This window comes from Phalacrocorax aristotelis, chromosome 7 (genome assembly GCF_949628215.1).
Source record: "Phalacrocorax aristotelis chromosome 7, bGulAri2.1, whole genome shotgun sequence".
NCBI lineage: Eukaryota > Metazoa > Chordata > Aves > Suliformes > Phalacrocoracidae > Phalacrocorax > Phalacrocorax aristotelis.
Window position 1 is genome coordinate 5,733,361 of NC_134282.1, and position 13,454 is coordinate 5,746,814.

Below are 13,454 nucleotides of genomic sequence, written 5' to 3' on the forward strand. Positions count from 1 at the left end.
GGAGCAGCGGAAGTTACAGATAAGCTGTTACTAATGATATTTCAAATATTTTAGCCTACAAGAGAACTGGCCTCTTTTGAAAAATAATAGGGCTGCTTTATGCTTTGAAATATAATTTCAGGCTATGCAAACCGATGTAAATATTTGGTATGAGCTGTCCGCCAGTCATACTTGGATTCCTTTGCGTTCCTTATAGACAGTGATGGAGGTATTAAAAATCAGAGCTGACAACCTAGAATACAGAAGAGACATTAAACCTCATTTCTCAAGCCAGGCATTTGCTGCACCCTCCAGACTTGGGAAATGCTGACCAGCCCTGACACATGGTTATTTGCAGTGTTTGTTGAATATAATGAACCAGATGGTCATATTTTTTCCCCACATCTTTTAGGTGGTTCTGATGCTAAAAATACCATGGGGGAAAAAATAAAATAAATCAATTTCAGTACTTCAGTATCAGAACCCATGGAATAGTTGCAACTGGGAGCATTAAAAACCACAACAGGAAGACTGAGAAAGCTCAGACACCGAAGAAAAGATGAGCTATTTTCACCATAGGACAAGAACAGAAACAGTAAGACTGGCCTGTTGAGTCAAGAGGAGAGCTTCTGTACTGGAGCAGTTCTAGAAGGTTCATCACCATACCTGTTCATGGGTATATGCTTCTGCAGACCACCTTAGAAAGCACTGAGCAGGAAAATTAATGAGGGATAGAGACTCTGCCTATCAGCTGTTAGCCAAAGTCAAGGAGAGGAGAAGATGAGTTAAAAAATTTTATTTTTATGATGTTTATTTGTAAAGCCTCTTTACTTCCTACATGTAAAATGCAGCCCAAACAGCGGAACAAAAATACTTCCTGATTTCCACTGTCTTTGGATCTCTGGAAGTAGAATTAGATTGAAAAACTAACAAACTTCTCTGGAGAGTTTAGCAGAGAATGATGATATATTAATGAAATTTAAAACTTGCACAAGAATTAAAATGATGCATTTATGTCATCACCAGTCTCCATAGTTATGTATCAGAACCTTTAGGTTTTGGATAGAGCATCAACTTTAACGTATCATATTAGGCCATCTTTCTTGTATTTTCCAGACTTTCAAGACAGAAAAAAGTCATCTTGTATGATGCTGTCCAACCCTTCTGAAATGCTGAATTTTTCGTGAAGTCCTCAGATGCTCAGGATCCACAGAATGAAGGATTAGGGTACGCTTTCTAGTTATACAGCAGAAATGAACTAGAGCCTAGCGTGATTCACCCCAAAGGCTATAATTTCAAAAACTACTAAGAGTTCTGAACAAGCAAAAGCAAGAAATTCCAGGTCTTCCAGTTGGTTCCAATATATTACATTCTGCAGAACAAGAAGCTAACACAGGAATGCTCCGTTGCTTGAGATCAACAATAATTCTTGCTTGGAGGACAGGTCCTCAGGATGTGCATCACTATTTTAACCTAGCAAGCAGCCTACAATGCAAAGCTGCCAGCTGATATCAATTCCTGCATTTTGGTTGGAATTTCAGCTAGGTTGCCCTGAGGTGCTACAAGTAGCCTGCATGATTTAACAGCCTGAACACAAACAAGAAGGCAATAAATAAATAAACAAAAAAAAAACAAAATAAAAAGCCCCATACAGCTGCTCTGACCAGGTGAGGCAAGGCAGGTTAGGGTTCCTTCTCTGGCAAGGTCCTTCTATCCAGGGCTAAATGTGGGCTGCAGAAATTGGCCAAGCATGTATTTCAGAGGGGCAGTTTTATGCCTCTTCCGTGACTGTATCACGAGAAGAATCAACATTGGCATATTCCTCATGAAAAGGGGACTCTAGAGAGAGCAGGTTAAGAAAATAAGAGATATTGTCCTCGGGTTGTTTTTTTTTTTGGTTTGGGATTGGGTTGGTCTTTTTTGGGGTTTTTTGGTTGGTTGTTTTTTTGACAGGGAAAACCACCTTCAGCTAAAGAAACTTAACATTTCATTACTAAGCTGTTTTTAAGATATTTTAAATGTACAAAAAAGCAAGAAGGTCATTACAGAGAGCCTGGCATACTGGAACAATCCTTAAGAGGAGATCTGTAGACTGCAGCACTGTTATTAGGTACTAGTTCCTCCTATGCTCTTCAAATAATTTATGTTAGAGACAGCTTTGTAAATTAGATTCATGGTCTGTTTCACTCCTATGAAGAAAGTGGATTAAAACGTTGATCACTTTAGTCTGGGTTAAGCTGGAAACAATGATTTTAAAATGAAAATGAGAAAGTATAATTTAACAATTCTGTACAAACCTCTCCTTTGCTATTAAGAGGAATAATACACAATTTCATTTGCACACAGATAATGCAGACAGAAATTGGGAAGTTGTGATTAACTCTGCTTTGGCTAGTCATTCAGGTCCTATTACAAATGTATAAGTTTAAAAAATGTTCACTTTAATTGGATAGCATCTTTCAGGATATAAAATTTTAATTTTTTTTCCACTGCTGCTTTCAATTTCTCAGTGGACAGAGCCTGCAGGACACATTTCGTAACATGCCTTTGTGAGTCAGAGCATAAAATATTTATGAAGTGTTTATTTAGAGCATTGACAAAATCCTGCAGATCACCTCTGAATCCCTAATGGAAGTCCAACACCTCGGGAGCATGCAATTAAACTTTGGAATTTTTGTAAGGAAACTGCAGTATTATTACATGGAATTTCAAGCTCTTGAGAGTTCTCTCTTGTAATCTAAAAATACTGAAGGTAATCAGCACCTGGTTGTACACGCTTTGTCTTTGTATAGCTTTAAATCACAAGTGTTTGCCAAGTTCTTTGAGGTTCTCAGATAAGAGTGACAGGCATGACAACTGGCCTGAGGACTGAATAGATAAGGACGTTATATGACCACACAAAACCTAAGCCTCAAACTCATGTCTGAGAACCCGGCTACAGAGCACGCTGGTGTCTCTGCTTTTGGTTAAAAGCAAACAAAACCCAAAACTGTAAACTTAATTCAAGTCATACATATAGTTAATATGTTTTCAATGACATTCATGCATTTAGCTTTAGGTACCTAAGCTTCTTAAAGTTGTAAGCTAGTTCTCACAGATTCCCTATATAATCAATAGGGAGAGACTTCTGTGGTCGATCTCACACTAGCAATCCTTTGAGAGAAGATATCCAACTTCAGCACCTGATGCACAGGCTGTGAAATGCTCCAGTTATAAAACAGCAGCTTAAGCAATGGAAGGATCTTTATATTTTACTTCTTATTAACATCTACATAAGGTTTGTCCAAACCAGCAGGAGAAACAGCCTAGGAAAAAACACCCCTGCCCTGCAATTTAGGGGAGTGTTAATAATAAAGCTCCTGGGACCTGAAGCTCTGAGAGAAAAACAAACAAAAATATCACAGGAATAGCACACCGTAGGTTCAGTTTGTATAGAACCTGCAATGCAGCTCTTTGCTGCTCTCCCTGCTTCTTCAAAGGAAATGCTACTTAAAAAAAGAAAGGAACTCTTACTATGGGGCAGAGAAAAATAGCCCTAAAATGCTGCTGTTCCCTCGCCACTCTGACTCCAAGCATAACAGCTTTGAAGAGAAGCAGAATTCCAACGTGAGTTGGAATCAGGGCACGCTGACACTACCAGTCCATCTCAACCCAATTTATCCCGGCTAGCCTTGTTTTACGGTGCTCAGCTGCAGTTAGCTTCTTGAAAGTGGTCTTTGCTTAGAAAAGAAGCTAATAAATTGTAGGGATTCTTGCCTTGCTCTTTACACGTGAAATATAACAAACTCAAATCTCCAAGTCACTTGAAAACAAAGAGCTCTTTTAATGATGAAAAGGGTTCACTATAGTTTATTTTTTCGGCTGCCATGTACCTGCTGCACTGTGCCACAAAAGTAGAATAAGTAGAAGTGATCTACGTCAAACCTGTGCCATATTGTTATACAAACTCTTAATTGAAATCATTATGAATCACTTGGAGGACATCATGATCCAACTATACATTATTAGTGACAGTTTGTAATAAACAACTTGTTAAGTGTAGGGCAAGCATGAAAACTACTTGAAGGTGGAAGAAATAGAATTCTAGGAAAGATAACCAAGTGATACATGGGAGCAAATATGCCACTGAGCACACACGACTTATTGTCTACACATGAACTGACAAAAGTTTCACCCTTTCTTGTAGTAAGGTCTTGTTACGCTATCACTCCTCTAAGGAAAAAGAAACCAGCTCTTACTGAAACTCAGAAAAAAAAGACAAATTGACTGGAATTACCTCTCAACACTCAACCATTTGTATCTACACAGACACACACCATTAGAACTTTTTAAATTAGCAGCACACAGAAATCTAATTAGGTCCTAAATGAAACATTTTATCTTTTGTTAATTCAGACTTGCAATATTTCTGTGGCTCCTGTCTAAATGGGACTTATCCATAATGAGCTCTGCAATGCTCTGAACATCATTCAGAGTGGATATACTCCTGATGATGAAATTCTCCTTTCTGGAGCATACTGTGAAAGGGATGCAAATGCAGCGCTCACATGTTGCTCAAACAGCCATTGTTCTGCTCTGCACGCCCCCACCCCGGGCTTTCTTGTCAAAGCAACCTTCTTGTGGGTGCTACAAAATTGCTGACGTGCTCAAGATGTTGAGTTTTACCTACTCTGCTATTCCAATCAACCTGAATGCAGCCTTTGCCCTTCGATTGACATGGGAGCATGTTCTCACCTTGGTAAATACACTTCCACTTTTTGCTTCTTTACAGAATTAGCCCATTCATTAATCAACGAGGCTTTGACCAGTGGTTCCAATGTGACCAGTGGAACTTCCTGTCTGGAAAGAACGATCATCATGCTAATCTCATCTCCCTCATATGGTATTTCCAGAACTTGATAGATACCGCCTGCTTCATTGGAGCCATCACTGAACTCTCCTACAAAAGAAAAACAACAACAACAACAAGCAGCTATTAAGAGTATTTTCTTTTTCCCCTCTCTCCAGTAAAAAAGCAGAACAGAAGGTTACTACTAGGCAGTAGTTACTAGATACCGGACACAACAATGACGCTCTTTATTCTGTGTAAAGTTTAAATTGGTTTCCTCATCATAGGATTTGAGGCTTACATCTGCTTTCTTAAAGAAAACAAGCTTATGCAATTGCACAGTTTGTAGATAATCATACTTCCGAACCTATTACCTAACTTCCGTTGGTTAGTCAGAGAGAACCCTGAAGTTGTTAAGGCTGCCAAGACTTTAATGGAAATGGGCAGAGGTTTTTTTATTCAGGAGAGGGAAAATGTCAGTGACAAGACTGAGTGAAATACTGCCATTGCTAGACACTGGAGAACCCACCTGGAATTCAAACTCAAGATGAAAAAGATCATTAGTTCTGCTGTTCAAAGAATGTCTGTTTTACCTTTTTAAGGGTATTACAATAGCAATGAGCAACCATTATTCATTTTAATATTTAGCACAGCACAAGAAAAATACTTTAGTGAGAAGCAGAATTAGCTCAATAATTGTAAACAGGTTAGATATAACGGATAAACATTCTGAAATCCACCAGACGGCACCAATCACATACCTAAAAAAAGTGATTAAGAGGTCATTATAAGCGTTGCTATCTTGTTAGGGTATACAAGCACACACGTTACAAAAAAAGACATCGAAACCAGAGTCCCTGCTTTGGGCAAACACCACATTTAAAATTCTAGGCAAATGAATTGACAACATAAATGAGTATTACTGCAACAAACCTATTAAGGGAAGACTTATCAGCTTTAATTTGCTAAAGCTCCAACTCACCGTAGTAGAACTCTCCCTGCTGGTACATCATTGGAATCTGCGCTTCACTTTCATCATCTTTAGTGAAAGAAAAAGTTCTTGTATTTTCAGGTCTGAACTGTGATTTCCAATTGCCTTTAAAGTAGATTGCGTTGATGAGAGCCAAATGAGTTAGGGCACCAAAATCTCTTGAAGAGACAAAATCTTTGATCATATCTAAGAAGAAAACCAACTGTCAGTCTGCATGTCAAATTGAGCATTAAATCAAAACTTAAGACAGCTTGAAAAATGCAAGAAAATAAAAAGCTGTGCTAACGTGTAATTTCCAATTCAGATGTTCCATTAAATCTCAAATTAAACTGCCAGTGTTTTGTAAACCTAAATCACAGTGTAGGTGCATAAACCCTTCCATCGAGTACATGTTAGTCAACTGTTTCTTGATCACTGCTTAAATATACCCCAGAATGAAACTAAGTGGAAAAGGGGTCACATAAGGCATGTTTACACTGGTGCTATAATACAGTTCAGTGCTACCCTCCTAAGGTCACGACTTGTACAAACTTTGGCTCCAATCCAAAGAAGCACTTAAATGGGTGCTTAATTTAAAGTGTGTAAGTATACCCACTGGAACTTCACCTGGGCCACCTTTGAAGGAAGTATTCAGTTTCTAATCAAGTAAGTGTCCAACAGGCTTCAAAGTAAGGACTAATCATAAAAAAACCCATGAATTCCTAGCATTTGTTCCACTAACATTAGCTCTTGAAAAGCAAAAGAGAAAAACATCTAGCATCTGCTCTATTCATGGGAGGTATGTCAGCTGAGCATGGCAGCTGCTTTGCTCCTACTCCTCAATAAATCACTCACATCAGAAAACAGTCTGTTACCTGCTTTAGCTCATCTTAAATGCCTTGCTTTTCAGCAAAATAATTCTGAGTCTGTTAAATTTGGTGCACTGACCAGATTTGCCACTATTCTGGAAGAATTACACCCTACTTCATATAGCTTTCTTGCTCACTTCTATTTTTACCCGACATTGCAATGCAAGGTGTTAAAATAAACGCAGTCCTCAATCTGATTTTTACTTCTTAATCTGTGGTTTAAAATATGGATTAATTCTGCTTTCTGGAGCGCATGACAACGACTAACTGGTGTGAAATTTGTGTATCATAGGGCAGTATTTTTTCTGGGTTGCTGTTCATACTTCATTTTATCTAGAACATTCTTAGAAATATTATGTGACCCCTACTGCCGTAGTCACTCTTTGCGGCTGGAAAAAGAAAAAAAAAAGGAAAAATTAAGTAGAAATGGAAAAACCGGAAGGGTATTCCTATTTGGTATATGATATTCCCCTACGTTTTTCAGCCACATCTTGTTAATACACTAATGTATGTTATGAATTTTTCTGGCCAGAGAAACCTTTGACAGTTATGTTTTCTGCTCCGAGCCTCCCATTGTGCTTAACATGCTGGAATTGGAAATCTGCCTGCCTTGTACCCCTTTCCTAATGAGAAAATGAGCCTCCTCTGTCAGTGCTGGCAGGCAGGAGAGAATGAGATCTAGTGGTCAGAGACCCGGCTGAAGGACTGTTACTATCGCAACGTAATGTTAAGAGACCCACAGCTGCCTTTGTTAGCCCCGCACAGCTCCTTCCAGGGCAATGGTTATGAGCTCAGTCAGCTCATGAGGCAGGTATTAAGCAGGAGAACTTGTTCTTTCTAAAAGAGGATTTTCCTTTTCCTTCAGACAGACACCGTGTTTCCCTGAAAACACTCTGCAATCTGCTGCATCACTTACACTCCCTCTATTTCTGTAGCTTGAGATAAAGGGCAGAATTTATTACGAATATAATAGCTGCCACCTTCCCTTGGAAAAAAAAAAAAAAGATTATTTCCAAAATGGAATAACAGCATTAAAGTGTTTTTCCACTTTGGAGCCATACATTTCCATAAAGCATTAGGGACTCTTAAATGCTCAGACTACACAGTGATGTGTCAATTCCTTACAGGAGATTCCAATACTTTCAAATTTACAATAGTACAACTGATGTTAAAGCCAGATCCCTGTTGAACTACTCTTAAAATATCAACCTCCAGAGTGTGCCAGATGAACTAGAACGAGATTATGCCTTGATCCCTACAACAGGGGACTAACTTCACTCCCAAACCTTGAGACTCTGCGTGTATTCAGAAAATGTCACATCTTTGGGATTCCACAAGCGAAGCAAGCACTACAGCACGCAGATCAGAATATGCATATTTACATCAGTAATTTTGTGCTTACTCCCCTGCTGCAAAATTTTCTTGTGAAACTCTGTTGACAGTCTTCCTAAAATCAACTACTCTCTCAACATGCTATCTAGTTTCCTCACACTGGAAAAGATTAAATTACAGGATCTGATTTTGTGGTTAAAAATTATCTTTTGTATTCCTTAGTACTCTGTTTCTCAGTTACCCTGTAACTATGAGTTCCTCAGAGAGCTAGTGACACTCCACGCATCCAAAGCATAGGCCAATAATCCCTTTGCAGACAACTTTTCTGCAGTTAAAAATAGTACTTATCTATTTTGTTGTAATTTAATACCAAAATCAGTTTAAAAATACTATTAAAATGCCTGCCATTAAAATGTTCACCTTCAATGTTACAGGTACTTTAAGATAGTAAGATGGGAAAAAAAATATTCAGACAGATACGACTGTATGATTAGCAGTGGTTAATATTACTTAAGACAGACCATCCCTGCACAGGAACCAAAATGTTGTTTCAAAGAGCTGATACCAGAATTCTTTTCATGGGAGGAGATACTTTAGTCTCAAACGGAACAGATAAAAGCCAAGGCAACAACTCAACAACACTGTATAACTTTGGAAGTACAAACACTTACTGCAGGAAGTATATAAAGGAGTCACATGGACTTACTATTTGTATGATTTTCCACCCACTTATTGATGTGGGTAGCTACAGCTGCACTTTGGCTGAAATCTATATTCTCTACTTCAGCTTTAAAGTATTTTTTCACCAACTGCAGAAATTTGTCACTGATATGAAATCCATTCTGCACATAGAGAGAGTTAGCAACATTCAGAACATAATGACTTTCTTCAGTAGTTGCCATATCAGAAAGGTCCTTCAAGAAGGTAAACTCTTCACCTGAGGAAAGAAAAACAGATTCAGTGTTTCAGAAAAGAAAGTTATTCCATGTTTTTTCTGCTGGAAGTTCACAAAGACATTTTATGCAAACTTGTTGCTAAACCTACACACACCTTCAGATCTGAAAGAACAATCCACAAGGCAGAACATTATCATTTAGAGCTTATTTTTTCTACTACCTATAATTAGTGTAATTAATGAGACATTTGGATCCCATCACAGACAAAACTATCAATGGTAATCCTCTCAACAGCAAAAGCGTAATTAAAAAAAATTATTCTTGTAAGTCACACTTTTATATCTTGCCACCACAGATCCTTAACAATTCTCATTACATCCTAAAAGCCAGTTGTTGAAGGAAAAATGAACATCAAGTTTTGAAGCTAAGGACTTCCCCAGAGACTCCTCTCTGCAAAAAACAGGTGTAGAATTTGCCAGGATCCTGTACGGGGTAGTACAGAATCATTTGCTTGGGCAATGAGGAATCCTGAGGAGGATTAAGGTAGTCTGCTTTAAGATAGGAATCTTGTACTGTTGCATTGTCAACCTGAAGCTGCATTTTCTAATTTTAAAAACCAAACCAAAAAACCCCACAAACCAAAAAACAAAAAAAAAACCCCACCAAACCAAATAAACCTTAAAAACTGAATGCAATGATATATTCCAAGCAGAAACCATTGGAGTACTTTCACTGAATACCATTCATATGCAAGAAGAGTGGATGGCCCAGCTCATATCAACTGCGTAACTTCTTCAATTATAGCTAAGAGATAACTTATCAACATTTTAGAGACAAACTGTAGAACTAAATATGTGCTGTAGTTGAAACAGAGAGGCATAATCTCTGCAGTGGTACTGCTGAACACATCTTGAACACTGTTTTCAGAAATTCCTCCCCAAGATCCTTTCACCGAAGACTTGAAGTCCAGTACATCATACAAATAAGAAATTTCATTCATGCTTCAAACCAGTTACTTTGACATCAAAATTCATGGGAATTGCCTCTTCAAAGTCATTTTGCCATTCACTCATCACTTCCATCTGCAGTCACATCGGAGTTGCTTGCGCTAGCAGAGCGTGCTTGCTCTCCACAGCACAGCCCTACATCCAGGCGCACGACTTGGCTCTTCCCATACTACAAACGGGACGGTGTGGTAGTAGTGTTCTCTGCTGAAGAAACGAATCCTGCTTCTCAGAAAGGCTGGTAGGAACATGTGTCATGTCATGCTGAAACTGCCAAGATGCTTATATTTCCTAAATTAGCTTGTGTATCTGTGCGCAACATTATGCAATGCAGACAGAACATCAGTGACACAGAATTAGGGTAAAGAACCTACAGGTTCTACCTACAAGAACCAAACAAGCTGCGTCAGAGACATTTCTAGTTAAAATACTAAGATTTTCACACTTTCTTATAAGCAATATTGCTAAAAATACTGCTTTCCTTTTCAGGTTTCATTATAATCCCTAAAAAAGATGTTCCTAAAAAATCTTCTTTTAACTCTAGAGGCAAAGGCATGCTTATTTTGCAGATGGAAACCAAGATCAACAGTTAACTACAATTGCTTAAGATTCAGGTGCCGAAGCCAGGATTGTATGTTTGCATCTCCCAGCTTACGGGGAATCCACTGAAGCATGCTTCCGCATGCTCAGGCCACAAAGCAGGATGGCAGGAAGCCTACTGATTAATAACCCACAGACATGCCCAGGCCCCTTCTATCGCTGTTCAGGCACTGCCATCTGTTTCTATAAGACAAAAAGCCCCATAGTAAAACATGACTAAAAGGCCTTACCATTTTTTAAGCTGTCAAAACCCATGGAATGTCGGATTTCTTTCAAAGTGGTTCCATGGGCTCCAAGCTCTACCATCCCCATGGCTATTGCAATGCTTAGAGGAGAGAAAAGAATATTCTCATCTTCTCTTGCAGCTCGCAGCTGATTGTAAATATTCACAGAAAGCTCAGCAATGGTTTCATCCGGAAAATTTGTCTTGAAGGCTTGGCTTTGCAAAACAAGCAAAGACAACAGTCCAAGGAGATACATGTCTTAAGATTCTCAGATCTGCAAGAAAGTTTTAAAGAAAATAAGTTTACCTTGTTTAAGTAAGAAAAGATTCAACTTGAGAGAGAAAAAGAATAGTAAACTTTTAGCCTTAAATCTGTGTGTGGGAAAAAACCCCTAGGTATGGAGTTTAATGCACAATTCAGTTATTTGGAGGAGAAACTAATATATGTACTGTTCAAACTGAAATAATGATCTATTGAAAAAAATAACCTACTTCATATTGTGACTTTATGCTTTTGAAATCTTTCAGCAATAGATTAACAAAACGCAGCTTCTACATAAAAAGACAAAGACATAGCGACTCCCTTCCTACTTTTACTTTTTAATTTTGCTGCTGTTGTTGAGCAATGTTGATCTGGAATTAGTACATATTTCTGTACTTTTTCACCAAGGAGATCTAAAAATCCACATTTATTCTGTTTGACCTTCCAGAAAGATAAAACTTATTCATCTTAAGTCATTCTAAGCCCCAAACTGGTAAAACTATTTCAAGCCCTGTAAGAGAGCTTGCTGACACAGGTGACAAAATGTACCATGATGTTGCTCAGTTGCAAAACACAGGGCAAGCAGCCAAAAATTAACTGAAAGAAAAATAAATCATGCCTTAGCTACCAAATGAAATCCCTTTTGTTTGTAAATAACGGTGAAGTTAGGTAGTTATGCTAGCTAAGAGAACACCAGCTCAGAGATCTTCAGAGGACAAAGTTATTGTATACACCAGTGAGAAAGATTCAACGGGTGAACAAGAAGGCAAGCTAAACTGAAAAAAGTGTTAGCACTAATGTTTTTGACTAATCCATCCTCCAAGCTTTGCTAAACTGCTTCAGTAAGCAGCAGTTCTCACTCTAGCCTAGTCTAGCTCATCACTCAGCTACCGATATTAAAATGCCAGCTCCTGGAGCAGTGTATGTACGTCTCCAGCTTTCCATTTTTCCTTTAAACTTCATACTACCTTGACATATGACCCACTTACTGCCAAATCTCTTGGTTCAGAAATGCCCAACCAACAGAGCTTGCTTTTCAGTCCTTTCTCTTTGCCATTTACGGTATCTCTAACACATAATGAAGCAAAGGTTCCTGAAGCAGTCAGTTAGACAAGACTAAAAGCTTTAGTCCAGAAGTGTTTACATGTTGTTGTGCCAGTCTGCAGGGCTTGTCAGCATGGGACGAATTTGAGTGAATGTGCTATTCTGTTGCTCGAATGAAGTCAATTTGCATGCAGCCAGCCTGAGTGCCTCTGCCTTATGCTTCCCAGCTCTCCTGTGTCTGCAGTTATCACGGGTTTCTATATACCTGACACAGAGACCCTTAGTAAGCTTTATGCAACATTTATAATATGCATTTCATCTTCACAGGACTATGCAGCATTATCTAATTAACTTGCACAACACTGAATGATATATAATTTAAGCATAATTAGAGAAAATATAAAAAGCAACAGGGTACACATACGGGCCTTGGCAGCAACTGGTGCAGTCAGTCACTAGTTAAGATTCTTCCTGTCCCCTAGACACGGATCAGCCTTTTGTTTATATTTTTATGAGAAAATTAAATAGATGAACCAGTGCAGCAATCATACATGCTTCAGGGGAAAAGGACAGGCGCTTAACGCAACACAGTAGCTAGAGCCTTGTTCCTCCCCTGCCCCACTTCTGCTTTCTCATGACTGCTTCCATACATGTATGAAACATGCCCCTTATCTCTATTTCTAATAAGCCCTCCTCTATGTTGGCATCACTTCATCTCTCCGGACTACCTGATCAGTCTTGCTCTGATTCTTACAAGGTATGAGGAATCTCCGATTCTATTTAAGAATGGCACAGAAACCCAGAATCCCAGGTTGGAAGGGACCTCAGGGATCATCCAGTCCAACCTTTCTAGGAAGAGCAGTCTAGACAAGATGGCCCAGCACCCTGTCCAGCTGACTCTTGAAGGTGTCTAACGTGGCCAAGTCAACCCCTTCCCTGGGGAGATTATTCCAATGGTGACTGTCCTCAGTGTGAAAAATTTCCCTCTCGTGTCCAATCGGACTCTCCCCAAGAGCAACTTGTGTCCATTCCCCCTTGTCCTCTCCATGGGACTCCTTGTAAAGAGAGAGCCTCCGTCGTCTTTGTAGCTACCCCTTAAGTACTGGTACATGGGGATGAGATCTCCTCTAAGCCTCCTTTTCTCAAGGCTTAGCAAACCCAGTTCTCCCAGCCTATCCAATAAGTCATATAAGCCTAAAACACCAGCTTCATATTGTCCTTATGACTTGATGACTATGTATTTCAGTACACTGATACAACCATTCAGCACTTCACTGCCGCCCAATGGAAAACACTTTGGTCTGAGCCATGACCATCACTATTCGTTTCATAAAGACTGAGACGATCTTTTTATTGTCCAAAACATTATCAACGTACCACAAACTTCCCCAATAACTGTTTTTCTTAAGTTAATCAAGTCTTATTTTAATTCTTTTTTAGCCTATCC

The 13,454-nt window shown here is 38.9% G+C and overlaps 1 protein-coding gene across 4 annotated transcripts in view; it reads right to left on the reverse strand.

Annotated features, from left to right (window-relative positions):
- Positions 1-13,454, reverse strand: part of SERPINI1 (serpin family I member 1) — a 54,515-nt gene that overhangs the window by 15,189 nt on the left and 25,872 nt on the right. For all 4 annotated transcript variants that reach the window (XM_075098546.1, XM_075098545.1, XM_075098548.1 and 1 more), the window contains 4 exons: positions 10,709-10,976; positions 8,685-8,915; positions 5,790-5,984; positions 4,714-4,918 (listed from right to left, as the gene is read on the reverse strand). In XM_075098546.1, the coding sequence (XP_074954647.1) occupies positions 4,714-4,918; positions 5,790-5,984; positions 8,685-8,915; positions 10,709-10,958 (881 nt within the window). In that variant the 5' untranslated portion in view covers positions 10,959-10,976. The remainder of the gene's footprint in view (positions 1-4,713; positions 4,919-5,789; positions 5,985-8,684; positions 8,916-10,708; positions 10,977-13,454) is intronic.